The 22,241-nt window shown below is 38.1% G+C and overlaps 2 protein-coding genes across 3 annotated transcripts; both read right to left on the reverse strand.

Moving 5' to 3' along the window:
• Positions 1–557: 557 nt before the first annotated feature.
• LOC108266490 (sterol 26-hydroxylase, mitochondrial) lies at positions 558–12,965 on the reverse strand. 2 transcript variants are annotated; one of them, XM_053681085.1, is made up of 9 exons: positions 12,587–12,965; positions 12,138–12,328; positions 9,903–10,102; positions 9,578–9,775; positions 9,273–9,436; positions 9,001–9,167; positions 8,667–8,748; positions 8,378–8,578; positions 558–808 (listed from the first exon to the last, which is right to left on the reverse strand). In XM_053681085.1, exons 1-9 carry the CDS (start codon positions 12,833–12,835, stop codon positions 803–805), a joined length of 1,458 nt encoding a protein of 485 aa, XP_053537060.1. In that variant the 5' UTR covers positions 12,836–12,965; the 3' UTR covers positions 558–802. The 2 variants fall into 2 exon arrangements, with proteins under 2 accessions (XP_053537060.1, XP_017325368.1); XM_017469879.3 differs by lacking the exon at positions 558–808 and adding an exon at positions 6,320–7,774.
• Positions 12,966–14,985: 2,020 nt separating this feature from the next.
• Positions 14,986–22,227, reverse strand: LOC108266488 (mitochondrial chaperone BCS1). The gene is made up of 8 exons (XM_017469877.3): positions 22,088–22,227; positions 21,568–21,951; positions 19,492–19,631; positions 18,802–18,996; positions 18,635–18,698; positions 17,914–18,086; positions 17,527–17,644; positions 14,986–15,410 (listed from the first exon to the last, which is right to left on the reverse strand). Exons 2-8 carry the CDS (start codon positions 21,885–21,887, stop codon positions 15,158–15,160), a joined length of 1,263 nt encoding a protein of 420 aa, XP_017325366.1. The 5' UTR covers positions 21,888–21,951; positions 22,088–22,227; the 3' UTR covers positions 14,986–15,157.
• Between the last annotated feature and the right edge of the window lie 14 nt (positions 22,228–22,241).

Raw genomic sequence — 22,241 nt, forward strand, 5'->3', positions numbered from 1 at the left:
TAGCATGTATAATATTGTGTGCATTTTTTACCTTTCTGTCTCACTTAATTGTTTCCTTAAAACTGTACAAATGCTAAAATATCCAGTGAATTATTTTCACTTTCAAACCATAATCATAATAGCATTTTTTAACAGAAGTTGCAACACACTCAAAGTAATGTGCCAAGTAATAATAATAATAATAATAATATAAAATTGCATTACTTTTTATTTATTTTTTACTGACGCACAGCTTACACTGTAAAAGTCAACAAGGATTTAGATTTCTGATAGATTATTGCGAACATATGCTTGTCTAGTGGGCTGGTTTTCCAGCATGTTGGACTCATATGATTAAAATCCTAGGTCTGGTTTTAAACAGGGTGGAAAAACTCCTGCTGTATGTACACTGTACACTGCATTGCAGTACATTACTTCCTTGTTTCTGTGTGACAGTTTAACATACTATCAAATACAACTTAAATACAAGAGTTAAGAATTTCACAGCTTTTGTTTTTTTTATTTCAAATATTGTGCATGTTGTCAAAATGGTCAGAAACCATCAGAATTCACTTCCTGTTTGACATCAAATGAAGTCTGCTTTGTCCATTTTACACACTATTTAATTTGAAGTTCATGTCGTTGCTCCCGTTACCCTTCAAGGATCTTCATTTTGAAATCTTTGCAACATTGTCTATAGCACCAACAGGGTTCATTTTATAAAGCATGAAATGCTTTATAAAGAACCTCTGGAACATGTGAGTGAGCTGATAATGTGTACAATATCCAGCATACTGCTTCAGATCCACACGACCAGGTCTTATTAGAGCTGGATCAAATCATTAGTGCACAAGGGAAAGAAAACAAAACATACGTAGTAGGTTAAGACGAAACATACAGCGAATGGTTCATTCACACTGTTAGACTCTAAAAGTGTTAGTGGCATGAATGGCACTATGAATGAATGTGGCATGAATGAAGCTTACATTATGATAACTGTAGTTATACCACAGCAGTGTTGATTCACTCGATGCCGAAACTTCTGCGTCATAAAATTTACTTCCGGTGTAAAATTTTAGCGGTGCAGAGATTACAGACATAACAAACTGCAGTTTTGTCATCATTCCACACAACAGACATCTTCTTCACACACAGCACAAAATCGATGTCTTTTCCTGCCCTCTTTTGATTGACAGGATATAATCGGCCATGATCATCAGATGTTTTTATACCTTTGGCCGATAGCTGATAGGGGGGAAATAGCCTTTCTCGGCCGATAATCGGTATTGGTGCATCTCTAATAAAGTTAATTGCACTTGCTAAGGAGTGGTGCCAGCAATAGCAATCTCTTTCTATTTATTTGTTGTCTATTGAATAATACACCATTTACTAAGCATCAGGAGCCAAATCAGACACGTACAGGTGAGAAGGTTATACTGGCTGACTGTAAAGCGACACTGAACCTGTCCTTATTTATTTATTGTTTTAAATCACACATGCCCAACTAAGATCTCAACAGACACCTCTCAGGATGGATTGGGGGCTGTACTTTTACAGGTCATTGGGGATTAATGGAGACCTGTGGCCTATATGTCACGTAATGGAGGCACAGACAGAAGCAAATGCAGGTATGGCAGTTTAATACAACAACAACAACAACAACAACAACAAGTCCAAAGGATAAGGCAGAAGACAATGATCATGAACAGGCACAGGTCAGGCGATCAGGCAAACAGCACAAACAGGGAAGGGCAAAGAGACGAGGTCATAAACTTAAGCAAAGTCAGAAAAACCCCAGAACAAACAGACACAATATAAAGTTTAGTTAACGGCAGAGAAAAGGCAACTGAGCGTATACTTTGCAAAGACTTAGTGTTTGAACAGTCTCTTTTCTGTGTGGAGTGATTGTGAGTGTAAATGGGAACAGGTGTCTCTGCTTAGATCACCAGAGAAGGTGAACATATATGTGTGTGTGTGTGTGTCGGAAGGGTTGCTGGTGCATTCTGGGAAATGGAGTCGCTGGTTTGCTGTGATATGATACTATGTGTCTCATTTTATGACAAAGACTGAAAAACGCTACTCTCAAATAGAAAAAGAGACCTTGGGTTTAGTATTTGGCTGTGATAAATTCCATGGATATATTTATGGATTTGAAATGATGCCACCTAGGATTCAACACATGATGATGAAATTACAAAGATATGACCTGAATCTAGTGTATATCTAATGTATACACATGGGGCAGTGGTGGCTTTGGAGGTTAAGGCTCTGGGTTACTGATCGGAAGGTTGGGGTTCAAGCTCTAGCACTGCCAGGCTGCCACTGTTGGGCCCTTGAGCAAGACCCTTAACCCTCTCTGCTCAAGAGGCACTGTATCATGGCTGACCCTGCGCTCTGACCCCAGCTTCCTGACGTGCTGGGGTATGCTGTAATGATCGGCTATGATGATGTCATGTGGGGTCAAGGGGCGTGGTCGCCGCCCTGTTCTCCCTCTCTGTGATCTCCACATCGTGTGCTGACACGCGGTCTCATGGTACTGTACAATCTTTGGGATGTTTACTCAGTTAATCCTCTTTTAATGACCGACCTGTAAGCATGCGTAGGCCTATGGTATCCTGCAGTGTAATAAACGAAGAGCAGTACTTTCACTTTTTGTCCGGCTGAGTCATATCAACTTTACTGAGAAACCTGTGAGGATCTAGCCGGATCCTTACAATGTGAAGAAAAGAATTTCACTGTGCTGTAATGTATAGGTCATCAATAAAGACTCATTACCTGGGAAGTACATCATCGTGGCTTATGCACTGTCTTGAGCACCAGTGCTTTCAGAGATCAGCAACATAGCAAAAGAAGTTGATGGGACATGGTGGGTGAGTATGGTGGTTTCATCTTTACCAGTCTCGGATGAGATATTAAGACTCATTGCATGGAAGAAACTGCTAAAGATGCTGAACTGCAGAGGGTGATTGCTCATCTTCAGAAAGGATGGATAAAAGGCAAGTGTCCACAGTATTTTCCATTGAGAGCAGAATTGAGTGTGATTGATGGCACGCTATTGCAAAAAAACAGAGTTGTCATTCCGGCGTCAATCTGTCAAGACCTGCTTCGTAGAATTCAAGAGAAGAGCAATGCAAAAGAAGGGCAAGATAAGCTGTTTATTGGCCTGGATTTAATGGGAACATCAGGGAACTAATAAGTTAGTGTGACGTCAATCTGAGCCATAAAAACCCCATGTTGATAGCTGGTGTGCTTACTCAACCATGGCAAGAAGTAGGAACTGATCTTTATCAGTTGAATGGTAAGGTTTTTTTTTTTTATTGGTAATTATAGATTATTATTCCAATTATCATGGAACTGAACAGCTCTGTCATACAACAAGTAACGACGTGATTAATTACATGAAATGCATTTTAGCAAGGCATGGAATTCCCTATATTGTGCAAAGTGATAACGGCCCTCAGTATAGTAGTCATGAATTCAGGCTGTTTGCAGAACAGTATGGCTTTAAGCATACTACTTCTAGCCCCCTCAATTCTTTTTGGTTGGACTTAAGAAGAAAAAAGAAAAGAATTGTATTAAAATGGACTGTTAATTTATTGCTGTTTTAGCAGTTGGGCTAAATTTTGAAATGTGTTAGTTATGTGATGTTAATGATGTAAAGTTGTTTTTAATATATCTAAGGAAAACGGATGTAATGAGTAGTCTACTAGTAATGAGTAATGATTTAGTTCAGCAGGTGGCAGTAATGGATTGTACAAAGTTAAGTGCACTTGGTGTGGTGTGAGTGATGTGGTAACTTGTATACGATGTGTGTTATACTGGCTGATTGTAAAGCGGCATGCTATTAAGAGTCTATAAAAAGAAAGATAGACATGGAATTTTGAATGGGAGAGTTATTACAACATTAACCGAATTGAGGATTAAGCGTAAGTATTTACAGTGTAAAGGGTTTGTTATTCATTCTCTATATTAAGATGATGACACCATCTCAGAGTCAACTCAAGAGTCAAAGTGAAGGTCTTAGAACTGAGCCAGAGACAGGACATATTTGTCCTGTAGACTTTCCTATGGTGGAAAACCATTACGAAGTACTGACAATGGAGACTCCTTCCATAAACCATAAATAAAATATGTCCCTGCAGAAAACTTCGATATATAAAGGAGTTTAATTTTTTCTTAGTTAAATAACGTTTCTTAATCTGTTTATTATTGGATATGTGCAGTGCCCACCATACATGTTAGAATGAAGGCATTAACAAAAATGTATCAATCATTTGAATTACAGTCTGAACTACCAACAGAGCTGCTCTTACAGAAAACTCAGAAAATCAACAACGTTTGACCACATCAGTTTCATGCATTCAACAGAGCTATGGTATAAAATAGGAGTAAGATATTTCAGGGTGGGACAATAGGACAATAGTCAACTTAGGACAACCAATCAACCACAATGAAAGAAAAGCAATAACATGCTTCACTGCCTTACACACAGAAAAAGCAGTGACACTGTACATTAAGAGTCCCTTAACTATGTTACAGTCCCGCCGGCAGATGGCGCTGCGGCGTCGAAGCTCAAAGACTGCTGCAGAGCGCGCGTGCACGAGACTCGTATATATGGACACGCGGTTCCCTTGTTTTCATTCTCCCTGTGTGCAAGCGTTGGTTGATTTACTCCAGGTGTCTGTGATTTAGTTTAATTACGTTTGTTATTTAAACGCCTCGTGTTGGTGGGCGCTTCGCGCAGTATGATTCGTTTACGTTAGTAACGTTTAACGAGTATTCGTAAATGGTCATGGCAGTAGCCGAATGAGTGTTTTCCTGGTGAATACGGTACGTTCGCGAAGCGGTCTTATTTCCATGCCCTGTGCTCGTGTAATGCCTAGACTTTAGTTTAATGTTTCATCTAGTTAACCTTGATCAGTATAGACCGCGCTCCCTGTGTTTTGTCTTCTTGTGTGTGAATAAAGACTTTGCTCCTGCACTTACTTCCTGCATATCGTCCTGTGTCGTAACAAACTAACATTATTTGGTAAAAGAATTTGATAATAAACCATGAACTAAATGCCATAAGTTTGTAAAACAAACACATTGACAACCAACGTGAATGACTTAATTAAAATGCTTGCTGTTTATAATTGAGGCTGGGTTCAAATATTTACACCCAGAGGCCCAAGTTAGATGGCCAATTAATGCTAATTCATGAGGACATTTTGTCACGGATGGAATAAATGCGAGTAAGCATATTCAGTTATGCAAATGGGTGTACTTTGTCACGTAAGGATGGATGCAAGTGCAGAATCATTTCAACGACGTTCAAAGTGTTTTAAAGAGATACAAACAAAACATAAAACAAGACTTACAAGAACCCAGGACTAGACGAACGTGATACAGAAAGATAAACCAAACAACGCAAGATAATTTGTGCAGTGCAGAACGTGACTATTTATACATAACTGCTAATAAGCCAAACGTGAATCAGGTGAACCAGACATGTGACTAGATGCAGTGCCTGGAATCATAGTTTTAGTCCTTTTCCACTATTTACATGACAGATCCCCCCCTTTAACAAGCGGCCCCCAATGCGTGTAATCCGTTCAGGAGGGGGTCTCGGACCACCAGATGGTCCATAAGTACTTCAAAGTTACAGTTTGTCTCTCATCCCTCGTTTGACGTGTTCTCTGAGGTTCAGGTGTGTGGCGGTCTCTCCCACACGCAAAGAGGTGACATGATATCCCCAGGCTGACTTGAGTGTGGAGCGACGGCTCCTGCGCAGCCAGAGGGTAGAACGAAGCTCAAGGCGGAGCCCGAGGGGGAAACAATGTTCAACATGAAGCAAGAGAGGGAAGCAATTCTCTCCGCGAGGTCCGAGGGGGGAGCGAAATTTTTGTCCTTTTCCGCTATTTACATGACATACTTGGCTAACATTGAAACCAAAATCAATTAAACGTGTTACCTTTGTGACATTACTAAATTGTACAGGTAACTTTAAATATTTTAATGCTTATGTTTATGATTTTGTAAATGTTAACTAATTCAATAGATAATTTTAATTAAAGGAATCGTAAGGAAGTTTTCGTAATGAAGACAATTCTAGCTTCTAGCTTAAGTAGTTCCCTAAACATGAACCTCCCCATGCCTGCGTAGGCCATTGTGTCTGTGAACATTATGCAAAAATCCCGCCTATTTCTCAAATCCCGATATAAGTACCGCCCACTTAGAGGTAAGTACCTCCCACTTGGAGGTCTCCAGGCTGCAGCGATACATACTTGTATGTGTGAAGGTAGCATAACCTGGTTCCCAGGGCTTTAATCATGAAACAGACTGTATACCGTATCTGTGGTAAGTTGGAGCTACTCTGAACTTTATTATATTACTTCTCATAAAGTGCAATGGACAAATAAAATTTCAAGCCTTTTTTTGTTTTGTTTTAATCTTGATAATTATGGCTTACAGCTCATGGAAATCAAAAATCCAGTATCTAAAAATATTACAATAAAGAATTTATAATACAGAAATGTCAACCTTCTGAAAAGTATGTTAATTTATGCACTCAGCTCCTTTTGCATGAATTACTGCATCAATACGGCATGGAGGCAATCAGCCTGTGGCACTTCTGAGGTGTTATGGAAGCCCAGGTTGCTTTGATAGCAGCCTTCATCTCGTCTGTATTGTTGGGTCTGGTGTCTCTCATAGATTCTCTACTGGTTTCAGGTCAGGCGAGTTGACTGGCCAATCAAGCACAGTAATACCATGGTCAGCAAACCAGTTGCTATTAGTTTTGTCCTGCTTGAAAAGGAAATCAGCATCTCCATAAAGCTCGTCAGCAGATGGAAGCATGAAGTGCTCTAAAATCTCCCGGTAGATGCTGCACTGACACTCGACTTCAGAAAACACAGAGGACCAACACCAGCAGATGACATGGCATCTCAAATCATCACTGACTGTGGAAACTTCACACTGGACTTCAAACAACTTGGATTCTGTGCCTCTCCACTCTTCCTCCAGACTCTGGGACCTTGATTTCCAAATGAAATGCAAAATTTACTTTCATCTTCCCCATGATTGTGTTTGTGTGTACTGAACCAGACTGGGAGATTAAAGGCTCAGAAAACATTTGCAGGTGTTTTGAGTTAACTTGCTGATTAGAGCTCTTCTCAGGTCGTTTCTGTATTATAAATTCTTTATTCTAATATTTTGAAATACTGTTTTTTTAAAAATATTATTTCCATGAGTTGTAAGGCATAATTACAACAAAGAAAAAAAATCACTTTATGTGTAATGAATCTAGAATATATGAAAGTTCCACTTTTTGAATTAAATTATGGGAAGAAATTTACTTTTCCATGATATTCTAATTTTTTGAGATGCACATGTGTGTATGTGTGTATGTGTGTGTGTGTGTGTGTGTGTGTGTGTGTGTGTGAGATTACACACACACAACGAATGAGATTACAGAGTGTACTTGCAGAAAGAATGGTAGAAGGACTGACATTGACTTCCTTACAGGTGACAGAACAGTCTCTGTGCATTTGGCTACTTTTGGCCAAGCATGATACCACGGCACTGTTCTCTTTGGAGAAAGGGGCTTTGGAAAGATTTTTTATGCTGGGTGTATAGATTTCTTCTGTGGCTTAGTTTGGTTGATGTTAAAGCTCAGAACAGTTTTAAGTCGTTACATGAGTTTCCGCTCCAGAAAATGAAAATTGACTGTTCTGTCTGCAACAAGCACAGTACGACTGAGAGATTTGACCTCTCCCACGCTGGGATCCAGCTTGACTTCAAACAGTTTTATTATCTAGATAATCAAAACAAAGTCCAACATTTAAGTATTTCAGATAGCAGATAAGATATCAAAACATAAAAATATGTACACACATACAGTGCATGTGAAAAGTATACACACCCCTGTTAATAAAGCATGTTTTTGTGACGTAAAAAATATATCCAAGATAAATCATGTCAGATATTTTTTCACCTGTAATGTGATATAGCAACCAATAATTCAAGTGAAAAACAGACAGATTTGAGAAAAAAAGAGAAAAAGAAATAACTTTTGAGTGCACACTCCTTAACTAAAATTTTGTTAAAGCACCTTCTGCTTGTAATACAGCACCCAGTCTTTTAGTGTCTACCAACTTTGGAACTCTTCCTTGCAAATATGCTCCAGATTTATCAAATGGCAAGGGGATCTCCTGTACATGGCCTCTTCAAATAATTCCACAGGTTTTTCCAGGTTTTGTGCCAAAATAGACTGGTATTTGGAACTATCTATGATTCCCTCTATGACTGGGGCCCATTTTTCACAGGGGTGTGCAGACTTTTTATATCCATTGTAACTTCTAATAAATGATCAGATAACATTTGTTATATGATCCAGTAAAGTTTTCTGGTTTCTTACCCTTGCCAGAGTCAAGTGCATTTCCAATTCAGCAATCCGTTTACCAACACACCCCCTCACTCCAAACCCAAATGGAATGGATCCGAAAGGAATAGGTCGCTCTCTCCCATCTCGCAACCAGCGTTCAGGCTTGAAGACTCTTGGTTCAGGGAATACTGTCTCATCATGACTGATTGCATAATGATTCATTATAAATGTGGTCTGTTCATGAGAGTTGTTGATTAGTTAAACGATGATTTATGGAGGATGATATATTTTAGAAATAAAATAGTTGGGGGGGGGACAGTACCTTCTTAGGGAAGAAGTGTCCTCCGATAATCACGTCGTTTTCTGATAAAAGGCGTGTGTTCATGGAAACAATTGGGTACATTCTAAACATAATTATACAATAGTCTTAATATAATAGATAAAATTATCAATTTGCATGCAAAAGGTAACAGATAAATGGCACATTTACGTTAATGGTAAATATCAGTACTGCCCAGGATATAAGTACACCTCTTTTATTGGGTGAAATACAGTGTTAAAAAAAAAAGGTGAAAAACTAACCTAAGTAACTGTATACTATGTGCTATATGGTACTTAAATGGCATGTACTTATAAACATTTTTTTTTCAATCCACCTTAGAGTCTCCTTGATGACAGACTTGAGGTAGGGCATGCTGTTTATGTCCTCAGCTGTTGGAATTTTTTCCCCTTTGATGATGCTGTTAACTTCCTGATACAGTGTTTCCTGTGCCTTTGGATCTTGTGACAGCAGGTACAAGGCCCACATCATAGTGTTGGATGTCTTAAGAGACCGGACATTTCATTTTGGTTAATTCTTCATTATATTTATCAAAATAGGTTTTATACTAATTAACAAAGTTATATGATAGTGTACTGTTATCCTTACTGTGTCTACTCCTGCCAGGAGCAGCTCACTAACGCTCCCATACACATCTTTTTTGCTCATGTTGATCTTGGAAAGCAGGTAGCTGAGATACCCTCCTGCAATTTCCTGACCTGCATCCAGGCACATCTGAATGTGCTCCATCTTCCTGTCAATTAGCTTGCAGGCTAAGCCATGCAGATATTTCTTTCAATTTAAATAAACTTACAAAAGATGTAATAGACTACTAGATTAAAAAAAATACATCATTCATATGTACTGGAGAAGAGGGACAGGAAAAGAGATCATTAATGTCTTCAGCATCTCACCGAATCGAAAGATTCCATCCCAACCACTTATGTAACGCTGCCAGAATGGCAAATAATTGTGGGTCCACTTGGGTAACAGAGACAAAACCATGAAATGAGTAAACATCTGGCCGATGGAGTCAATGAAGTTTTGAGTCTCTGCTGGAATCTCATTCTCAAGACAGCCAATACGAGTCTCAAACAGTATGCGGGCGATTCCTGAATAAGCAGGCATATGTCTCATCTTGCATTTGTATCATCACGTACCATATAAAAACTGTGTATATATAAAATCCAGCTAAATATAATTGTCGAGCAGTTATAATTAAGACATGATGGGCCATACCTTCTAGAGTGAAACGGTACAGCTCATTGGATATGTTGGGTACCAGGTCTCCAGTGGAGCTCATTTTTCGTAAATGGCATATACGTTTGATAAAATCTGTGACAACCTCATTAATCATATTCTCATACTGCACAGAGTTCTTTGGATGCAGCATACGCTTGTTCAACACCGATCGGAGTTTGTACCACTTTTCTCCTTCTCTAGTGAAGAAAAAACACAACATATTTCTATGTTTTGCTTTAAAGAAACAATTAGAATTTCCCACAACTGAAAATTGTGGGTAAAAACTAGGAGAAGTGTATATGAATGATTGAGGGAGCCCAGAGTTAGACAGGGGCCGTGGAACACACCTAGGATGTGGTTGATTAAGAAATGATAAGGACTATACCTTACTCCTTACAGTGTAAACCCCCATTGAAAATCAGGTTTATTGCCAAATTTTATAGACTTTCAGCTGTTTGAAATGAACAAATCTGACAAAAGAAATTGAAATAATTCAACACAAAGAATGGTTCAAGTGGTTTCCCCAAATTCAACTGAAAATGCAACTTATACTTATTTCTCCAATCTCAAAATTATTCAACCCCCTGAATAAAATCCCTCACAATAGCACAAATATGCAAAACAGTTGTTGTCTCAAGCACACCAGATGCAACTAATCAAGGGCTTCATTAGTTGCACCAGGTGTGCTTGAGCTGGAACACATGAAATACCTGAACTGGCTAGAGGTAGAAAATATATTAAATACCTGGATGGGGCAGAAAAAGGAGGCTATCAATGGCTGCAACCAGATTTCTGAGAAGACAGAAAACCCTCGAGTGACTGCAAAAGACCTGCTGCAAGACTTGGTGGCAACAGGCACTGGGGTTTCAGTGAGCACAGTAAGGCACGTACTAAACACAGAAGTTTCCATGCCAGACCTCAAAGACGTATAACACTACTGACCCAAAAGCACAAGAAAAGTCGGCTCAAAATCATATAAATAAGCCACAGACGTTTTGGGATTCTGTTCTGTGGATCGATGAAACAAAACTAGAAATTTTCTGCAGGATGCCTCAGCGGTATGTCTGGAGGAAGAAGAATGAAGAAAGAACACACTGTCTACAGTCAAGCATGGTGGGGGATCAGTGACACTCTGGGGCTGCTTTGCATCCTCTGGCACTGGAAATCTGCAGCGTGTGGAAGGCAAGATGGATTCATTGAAGTATCAGGAAATCCTAGGAGAAAACCTCATGCCGTTTGTGAGGATGCTGAAGCCTGGGCATCATTGGACCTTCCAAAAGGACAATGATCACAAACATACCACAAATTCCACAAAGACTTGATTGTAGAAGAAGTCCTGGAAGATTCTACAGGGCCATCACAGTCACCTGACTTGAACCCCATAGAAAATCTCTTTTGAGATTTGAAGGAGGTGGTTGCAGCACACAAACCCAAGAACATTACTGAACTGGAGCTCATTGCTCATGAGGAATTCCTCAGGAATGCTGCCAGAAGCTATGCATCTCGTTTGTAGCAGGTCATAACATTTTGCATTTTCAGTTGAATTTGGGGAAACCACTTGATGCATCCATTGTGTTGACAGCTGAAAGTCTGTAAATTTTGACAATAAACCTGATTTGCAATGGGGGTTGAATAATTTTGATTGCCAATGAGTGCTAGTGTAGAACTGTATTATATAAATGCATGTATATTTTTGCATTTTAATTATTTTGCTTTAAGCTGTAACTTATTAAAACAGCACAGAATATGGCCCAAAAATCTGATTGTAATTATATTGCACACTTAAAAAACCCAAAAATATTTGGTTAGTATTGCAAGTGCATCTCTAAATCAACACTCCTCAAAACAAGTTGTCTCATTTGGCCAAGTACTATAGTATAATTTCGTCGTTCGAGATGTCAGTGCATGCGCCATAAGCTCTACGAGTCACCTAGAGCCAATTCAAACAGCCGACTCATTCGCAAACGACACATCACTAGTAAACAATGTCATTTCCTGTGGCCTCAGCTCGGAACGGGCGGATGGTCACTGCTGGGGTAATCCGATGCTAGGCTAGGCCTGTTGTAGCCCGTCCGCGAACAGAGGAATCGACTCAACTCACTGTTGAATTGGGTTTATTAGAGTAAGTGCTAAAATGAATTAAAACAAAACGTATAATTAAAGCAAAAATGTACAACAAAGCATGCGCTCTCTCACACACACACACATACACAAAGAAACACAGTGGCTTACTCAGTGATAGGACCATAACCCAAACCGTTCATATCTCGGTATTCAGTCCAGAGAGTCATGTCTCCTCTGCTAGGGAATTTATCATCTTTCCTCATCAGCTCCTCCAGCAGCTCCACACTATTCAGCGAAATTACATGTGTGTTGCCACCTCTTACTTTAAACATGGGTCCATACAACTGCCTTTCATATAACTACAGAAATGACAAAAAGAAACAAAAAGCATTAGACTTTTGTAAATGTCATTAGATCTTCAGTATGGAAGACATGTTGAACAATCACGAGATGCACAGAACATCTTTCACTTTTCTACAGTTTTATTTTCACTCTGCAAATCTTAATCACTCACAAACAGTACCAAGTATCAAGGTGACTACCAGCACAGAAAATAAATCACACAGCAGTGAAATGTCCCTAGATGTGTAGAGCCTAAATCACTTCACATACTGTACCTGCAGCTCATGCATGCGATTGTGGTACCCTTTAAAGATCATCCTGTACAGTATTGTCGGAAGAGTGATCTCAGTGAGGTCAGCCTCAGTCTTGATACTCCCAAGAGGTGTAGCATTTCCACCTGCATTTCTCTTTAAGTTCAGACTGGCTGTGGTGGACCCAAGGAACACCCGAAAAGCCGTTGGCTCGGCTGAACGCAGAGCTAGACGTCCCGCCATGAATAGCTTAGGTCCTGAATATCTAAACATCAGCTTATGTTTCACTTTGCAGCAAGAAGGATGAAGCACAACACTCTGGGATGTTAACTCTTTACTTATCAGAACACAGGCTGCTATAACAACACTGTGGTTTAAGAGCACTCTTGAACTTTGATACCTGATGATTCCTGTTTATTGACATAAACTGCTGTTTCCCTCATGAACATATACCTATAAAATAAATTATTCCAAATTTGCACTTTAGAAAGCTAAACAAGTTAACAAACCTACATTTCAGGTGCCTTTGTAAAACCATTGAAGGTCAGAAATTTAAAGTTATTCTCACATAGCTCAATTTCACTTGTATATGGATAATGAAACAGGATGCTACAGTAGTGTACTTTAGCCATAATAGTTCACTCAGCCTTATTTTAAAGAACATTTACCATATTGTCTGCAAATGAAACAGTTTTAAAAACCTGCTTATTTCAAATTCTCAGTAAAAAATAAGCATACTTTTTGGTTTAAATATACAATGTTTAAGGTTTACAGTGTTGATTTTATGATTTCTCTAAAAGTACCCATTTGGGGAATTCAGAATTAATTGTGTTAAAATGAACCATATTATATGATCAGTGATCCTTTTTCAGGCAGAAAGATAAGACCTTGGTATCCAAGAGTAATATTTGCAGGTTCAGCCCTCTACTCTAATTTTATCATGGTTGGCAGGCAAGTGACTACGTGAGAGATCAAGTAAACATAAATGCGGACTTCAGGAGCAAAAATTGCTCAGAAATAACTGAGTCTAACGCAACTTCATTTACGGATCTAGATGTTTATAAGGCTATACTGGAGTAATGAAATACTTTGAAGTAATTAATATTTTAAACACATTTGCTTTACTACATTCAGACAGGGCTTTATGTACAACAAGATCAACAAGAATATTGCTTCACGCATGTTTATTACTAAAGTTAAGTGCATTCAGACATCAGACCACAACAGATATTTCATTGTCGCCAAAGTCTTTAACCACATGAAGCTGATGTCAGTGCTGCCAAAATTCCACCACCATGTTGATTTTGCAACCCGTGGTACAAACACTTTAGACCTTGTTTACACCAACATTCATGGTGCTTACAAGGCTGCGCCCCACCCCACCTCGGGCCACATTTCTATTATGCTAATCCCAGTATACTCCTGAAATGTGCCAAACCAGTTCAGAAACAGGTGAGAACCTGGTCTGAGGGAGCCATCTCAGTACTTTAGGACTGTTTTGAGCACACAGACGGAAGTCAAGAAGGTCATTGTAAAAACAGTATTGAAATGGGCATTTGATTTTTTAGATCCACCATCCAGAGAGATGTCTAGAAACATTGTGCAGCACCATAAACATGTCGACGACCTCTTACAGCAATTCACCCTCATGGTTCCATACTATAACTATGTTTATAAAAATATTATTTTTGGCTAATAAAAATTGCATTCATGTGGTGATACTAACGCAGACCATTAATAATCCAGAAGAATTCATAGTAATAGTTCAACATGTCTACAATAATCATACAATATGACAACATAATGGAAAAAAGGAGCCGACTTTGCCATTATGCTTTCTTGCATTAATCTTAATAAAATCATTATGAAGAAGTTATTATTATTATTTGCGCAAAATTATTATATAATTTCTGTGTTTGATTCAGTTTGCACTATTAGTATTACTACTTGAAGCCACTAGGGAATATTGGTGCTTAGCATGTATAACATTGTGTGCATTTTTTACCTTTCTGTCTCACTTAATTGTTTCCTTAAAACTGTACAAATGCTAAAATATCCAGTGATTTATTTTCACTTTCAAACCATAATCATAACATTTTGAACGGAAGTTGCAACTCACTCAAAGTAATGTGCCAAGTAATAATAATAATAATAATAATAATAATAATAATAATAATAATAATAAAATGTATCAGCACCTTTCACTGACGCTCAGCGTACACAGTAAAACACAATAAGGATTTAGCTTTCTGATCGGGAACATATGCTTGTCTAGTGGGCATGTTGGACTCATATTTGATTAAAATCCTAGGTCTGGTTTTAAACAAGATGAAAAGCTCCTGCTGTATGTATGCTGTACACTGCAGCATCACTTCCTTGTTTCTGTGTAACAGTTTAAAATACTGTCAAATACAATTTAAATATAAGAGTTAAGAATTTCACAGCTTTCGTTTTTTTATTTCAAATATTGTGCATGTTGTCAAAATGGTCACAAACCATCAGAATTCACTTCCCGTTTGACATCAAATGAAGTCTACTTTGTCCATTTTACACACTATTTAATTTGTAGTTCATGTTGTTGCCCTTCAATGATCCTCATTTTGAAATCTTTGCAACATTATCTATAGCACCAGCAGGGTCCATTTTATAAAGCATGAAATGTCCCTGAACTTGAGCCGCGCTGAGTTCTGTGTGTGCTGCCAAGGAATGTGCTGCGAATCTTTCCCCTTCAGCTGCAGACTCCAGTGGGAAGAACCTCTGGAACATGTGAGTGAGCTGATAATGTGTACAATATCCAACATACTGCTTCAGATCCACACGACCAGGTCTTATTAGAGCTGGATCAAGTCTTTAGTGCACAAGGGAAAGAAAACAAACCATACATAGTAGGTTAAGCCTAAACATACAGCGAATGGTTCATTCACACTGTTAGATTCGTGTTGATGGTGTTAATGGCATGAATGGCACTATGAATGAATATGGCATGAATGAAGCTTACAGTATGATAACTGTAGTTATACCACAGCACTGTTGAATTCTCAGTTCTCATTCTCTGATTGGTCAGAAGCTCTTACAATACTGTGGAATGTAATTTAAATCACAGGTGTATATTTATGCACTTGTTCTAGTATGTTATTGTTTCTATATTAACAATAATTATAGTAAATGAATCTAAAACAAAAAAATGTGTCGTTATTTTAAAAAGATCTTTTTTTATTATTATTTTTGTTTTTTATGTTTTCCTGCTTTCTACTAAAAGGCGTACATTTGTCCTGTAGACGTTCCTATATATTCAATTTCAACATATTAAATAGTTTAGGTTTTTTTTTAAATTAAATAACATCTTTCTTAATTTGTCTATTATTAAACTTAGTTTATTTGAAGTGTCCACCATATAAGTCCCTGTGAAAATCATAACATATTAGAATGACGCCATTAATTTTATATATTTTTAAATCTATAATTGTATTACAGCCTGAACTATTGTCAGAGCTGCTGTTCTGATCACATACAGTTTCATGCATTCAACGGTGCTAAGGTATAAAAAAGGAATAAAATACTTGTCGTGCTGTTATAAGACGATAATCAACTTCAACCAATCAACCAAAATGAAAGGAAATCAATGACACGTTTCATTGTCTTACAGGGAAAAAGGAGAGATACTGTACATTAACACTCCCTTAACTAACATCATTTGGTAACATTAACAACCATGAACTTAATGCCATGATTTAGAAAAGTAATTATTGCTTGTATCAATCCATATTTTAACCAAATAAGCCAAACACATAAGTAAAACACATTGACAATCACAGTCCATGAGTAAAACATATTGACAACCACCAAACTGAATGACTTAAATCAATTGCTTGTGTCAGGCAAACTCCTACAGCCACAACAGAACTCTTTAGTTGTGTCCCAAATGACATACTATACACTATGCACTTTGCCATCTAGTGTATGAATTTTAGAAGGGTAATATCTTCTCAAACGGCACACTTTCGGTATTGTACTAACCAGAAGTATATGCTGTTTCCTGGTCGAGAGTAAATTAACAAACACACGTAATGTAATGGCGCTACATTTGACTGTTTCCTTTTATGCTCAATAAGACCGTCAGACGGAGGCATAATTGTCTCCGCAGGCAAATTTTGCTTGAACAATTTAAAATCAACATAGTAAGCTGTGGTTGATTTTCTCAAGTTTACCACACATCTAAATCCATGTCAGATTTAGATGTTAGATGATTTAGATCCAATGTTCTTTGCCAGACTCCATTTTACCCTGTCCTACAGACCTGGATCCAAGAACACTAAAGCAGACTCTCTCATACCTTCACACTGCTAACCCCATGAAAGACATTGATGAACACATCTTTCCACCCTAATGTTTTTTAAGAACAATCACCTTGGACATCGATCAAGAAATCTCACGCTCCTCACCACAGCAGATTCCGTGGTCATGTCCACTCAACAAGAGGTTCGTGCCAACTACCTTACAAGGCAGACTCATCACATGGACACACACCACCATGGCCACAGGCCACATAGGCATCCAAGAAACATATCATTATGGGACAAATACTGGTGGCCAAGTATGTTAGCGGACACGCAACACTTTGTCTCCTCGTATACTGTACCAAAGCCAAGGTCCCAGGAGACAAGTCATTTTCACATGTTTAGCTGACTATTAACATTTGGTAATTCACAAGGACGTTTTGTCATGGATGGAATAAATATAAGTAGGCGTACTTAGTTAAAATTGTAACAAACATCAATTAAAACATGTGCTACCTTTATTAACATTACTTAATTGTACTATTAACATTAAGTGTTTTTAATGCTTATTAATGTTTACGATTGAATTATGATTATGACAAAGTAAATAATTTGAGTTAAAGGAATCCTAATGTAAATCTTTATTTTTACTAGTGCACTGTATAAAGTTAAGTAATCGACCCTTACCTCTCAATAAAATTAGTAGTCATGAAGACTATTCTAGCTTCTGAAGAAGCAACTCCATCCAGTGCGTTAAGAAGTCCGCTAAAGGTGAGCCTCCCCATGCCCTGGTAGGCCATTGGGTCTGTGAACAGTATGCAAAACACAAACATATTACAAGCAAGACAGTACAGAGTCTAGAAGTATGCAAATAAACTAACGATACCTGTACTTAACATATGATTTTAGCTTGTTTCAGCTACAAGTTGTAATGTTAAAATGATTTTAATTTCTATTTGAAGTCAATTTATTCTTTTCAAAATGGACCCGACTGGCTTCAATGAAAATGTTGTCAGATGAGACATACAAAGGAAGGTGTTATTTATATATAAAAAAAAAAATCTGCAGACGTACTCTCAGTTGGCAGCAGGTCTCGGCTGACAAAGGCAGCATCCACATCCTCCAGCAGAATGATGCTCTGCTGTGGTGCCACACTCAGCAGGTGATTCAGTCGGTCATCAGAAAGACTACGGTCACTCAGACTCATCAAACAGATACTGTAACCCAACTCGCCAGCGAGGGCCGTGCTGAAAAATTCAACAAAAACACACACACATACTATAATAACCATGCTAATAATCACACACATGCTGTATAATACCCATGCACACACGCCTACCTGTTAATGAATCTGTAATTAATGTTAAATAAAACATTTAAGAACAATACTGTACTTTGTCTTTATTTTAACATATTGTTGAGTAATTCTTTGGCTTTTCCATAGTATCTTAATCTACAGCTGGATGGAATGGTAAAGTATATTTTAATATATGGACATTAAATTACATATTTACATTCAAATGTTTTATTTCCCTCCTGTTTTATGTTTCTGTAGATGTCAGATAAATGTCATTGAACATTTGGAAAAATAAATGTAAAAGTGTATTTTTTCAGAGCATACACTCCTGATTTATTGTTAGGCAAACAGAAAGATATTGTATATATATTGTGTCTAAGTATCAGTGTAAGGTCTTTACTCACCACTATCTTAATATACTGTATTATACTGAGGTAACTTAGTTATTACAGAATGATGTTGTTTTTTTACCAAGATAAAGTAAGTCAATAGTCTTACATGAAGCTGCTCTTTCCACAACCCGGAGGGCCATACAATAAATATCCCCTTCTGTATGGGATCCCTACAAAAAAAATAATAAAATTTCTTAAGGACTCAAAGACTGAAACATACTAATATTCAGAGAGTGATTCAAACTAATAGATTAAGCAACTGTAATGGAATACCTCTGTCAGTATACCACTTTGGATTACTAATAAATTCCTTCACATCTTCCACAATCCTCTCAGCTACTCCATTCTCCAGGACGACAGAGGACAAAGGGCGTCGACGACGGGGGAAGCCGAAAGGCCTCCACTCCGCACCCATAGCAGTGTACATCACAGTGCGGCCTTCTTCCTGCTTCAGAGCCAGCTCTCGTGCTACAAACAACATATCAATCAATGTTCTGGTTATTAAAAATAAAGAACTGATTCATGAAAGGTCAACATTAACAGGTAAAGCAGAAATCACTGTATCTCTGGGTTAAACAACTTTAATTCTTTGGATAGTTTATGATTTCAAGTCTGTATAAAACATGGTATGATATGAAGTCTGTATAAAATTGTGGCCCAGTTACTGAATAATAGAAAACGGTTATTGTAGCCTACATGTGATTTGCCCAATGCATTTACCAGAGGAGAACGCTCTTCTAAGGAAGTAGAGACATGCTTTGTGTCTGTAAACCCACAAATCTTACAATAATCAGGATTTTGTTAAATCAGGATAGTCATGGAAATTGAGTATAGTGCTGATGCCCTCAATACTAATATTGAGCTAATGACATAAACAACACAAAATTGTTGTAACAAGTCATTGATTCCTAGCACACGAAACAATTAAACTACATCTTAGATCTTCTGACTGACTCTCCCTACCTTCCTGCAGTATGTTGAAGAAAATTTGCCGGTTTCTGCCAAAGGCTGTAAAGGTGACAGACTCCCATGGTGTTCCTGTGTGCAGATCCACCATCTGCTTCTCTCTGGTCCTCTCCACTCTTATCCATGTTCTGCCATACCTAATACAAAAAGGTGTCATTTATTACTTTATTCATGCATTCATTTCATTTTCCAAATAGCCAGGGCAGTTAATTCAGCAATGTGAATCTGGCAATTTATATTGGTTACCACAGAGATTCCCAATCCAGTCCTGGAGACCCCCCTACCATACATGTTTTAACGTTTTCCCTTCTCTAACATACATTCTCCTAACAAGTCAGCTAATTATCATTCCTTCCTGAGCTGTGTGTTAGAGCAGGGAAAGCAATAAAATGTACAGGACAGCAGATACAATAAGACCAGAGTTGGGAACCTGTGTGGTAACAGATACAGTTCCCTCCACTAATATTGGCACCTTTGGTGTATATATGATCAAAGGAAGCTGTGAAAAATTGTCTTTATTGTTTAAATTTGTGATCTTTTGTTCAAAAGATTCACAAAAATACTCTGCTCTCATGTATATGAAACAATTGCAAACACAACACAGGTTTATTAAAAAAAAATCTTTGTTAAATATGTGTGCACCCCTATAAATTCATATGAGGAAAATATATTTTAAGTATATTTCCCATTGATATTTCATGTTTTATTAGTACAGCTAGGTGACTAGGAACAGGAAATTGTTCAACCATGACTTCCTGTTTCACAGGGGTATAAATATGAGGTAATACAGGCCAAATTCCATTAGTCATTCATAACAATGGGTAAGGCCAAGGAATATAGCTGTGATGTGCAGCAAAACGTTGTTGAGCTTCACAAAATGAGAAGTGGCTATAAGAAAATAGCACGAGCATTGAAAATGCCCATTTCCACCATCAGGGCAATAATTAAGAAGTTCCAGTCAACTGGAAATGTTATGAATCAAACTGGAATTGGACACGTGTCTTTACTGTCTCAACACAGTTTCAAGAAAAAAGCCTCTACTCTCATCCAAAAACAAACTCAAGTGTCTTCAGTTTGCCAGACACTACTGGAACTTCAAATGGGATGGGTTCTATGGTCAAATGAAAGCAAAATAGAGCTTTGTGGCAATAAACACCAGAGGTGGTTTTGGTGCACACAGAGAGGTAGCCATATGTAAAAGTACCTCATGCCCACGGTTAAATATGGTGGCGGCTCTTTAATGTTTTGGGGCTGTTTTTCTGCCAGAGGACCTGGACATTTTGTTAGGATACTTGGCATCATGGACTCTATCAAATATTAACAGATATTAAATGAAAACCTGACTGCCTCTGCCAGAAAGCTTAAAATGGGCCATGGTTGGATCTTCCAGCAGGACAATGATCCAAAACATACATCAAAATCAACAAAAAAATAGTTTACTGACCATAAAATCAAGGTCCTACCATGATCAACAAGTCCCATGACTTGAAACCCATAGAAAACCTATGGGGCGAACCGAAGAGGAGAGTAAACCAGCATGGACCTCGAAATTTGAAGGCTCTAGAGACATTCTGTAAGGAGGAACGGTCTCAGATCCCTTGCCATGTATTCTCCAACCTCAACAGTCATTAAAGGAGAAAACTCAAAGCTGTTATCTTGGCAAAGGGAGGTAGCACAAAGTATTGACTAAAAGGGTTCCAATAATTGTTGCACACCTATATTTAACAAAGATATTTTATTTTGGATAAACCTGGGTTTTGTTTGTAATTGTTTGATATCCATGAGAGCAGAGTATTTTTGTGAACAAAAGATCAAAAGTTTAGATATGAAGACATGAAGACAATTTTTCAGCCTTCTTAACTCATTTAATAAGGGTGCCAATATTAGTGGAGGGCACTGTATCTGTATAAGTTGAAAGTCAGATACAGTTATTTTGTGTTTTTACTGCAGGAATGCCATACTTAATTTGTCTGCTTCAATTAACATATTCTATTTGCAAATGCCTTAAAATTCTGTTGATACGACGAGGTAAAAATAAGCCTGATGACACCTCTGACAAATGTGATGCCTCACCAAATTATGTGATTTCCAGGACTTGGGTGGAAATCAAACTGTGTGCGGACCCGTCCGCTCTCATGCTGCATGTATGAGGTCTCCACACTGAGATGCTGCGTATGCTTGGCATGTTTGGTAATCCAGCTCAACAACCAGTGGTAACTCTTATCTCTGCTGGGAACCTCCAGGGTGATCATATAATGTCGCCTGAAGAAGACCATGCCAATCTGTGCCCCCTTTCTTGCAAGTGCAAGTGCTGTGCCCACACCAACTAGCCCAAAACCAGCCCCAAAATAGGGGTTGTCCTTCAAAGCTCCCAGAAAATCTGATAAGGTCATTATTTGGCTGTGTAGAATTTCTCACTCAGAAATCAGGAGCAGCATTGCTTCTCTTCTGTACATTCTGCAAAACATTATGACACAAACACACATTCATAATTGCTAACAAAATACTTAAATAGTCTTGAGAGGGCTTCTCCTGCAATGCATCTCGGTTCAAACAAATTACAAATGAAATACTTATTAATGAAATCACTTACATTAATAAGATGGCCATTTCATCGGATCGTTTGCATCTCATTATGTACGACTGATAACTTCAAATTATTGTACAGTGTGGTTACAGCCATTAAATTACAGATACACAGCAAGTCCCTGTTACACCACACAAGTGCGTTCTCATTGGACAAATGC

This window comes from Ictalurus punctatus, chromosome 6, assembly GCF_001660625.3.
Source record: "Ictalurus punctatus breed USDA103 chromosome 6, Coco_2.0, whole genome shotgun sequence".
Lineage (NCBI taxonomy): Eukaryota > Metazoa > Chordata > Actinopteri > Siluriformes > Ictaluridae > Ictalurus > Ictalurus punctatus.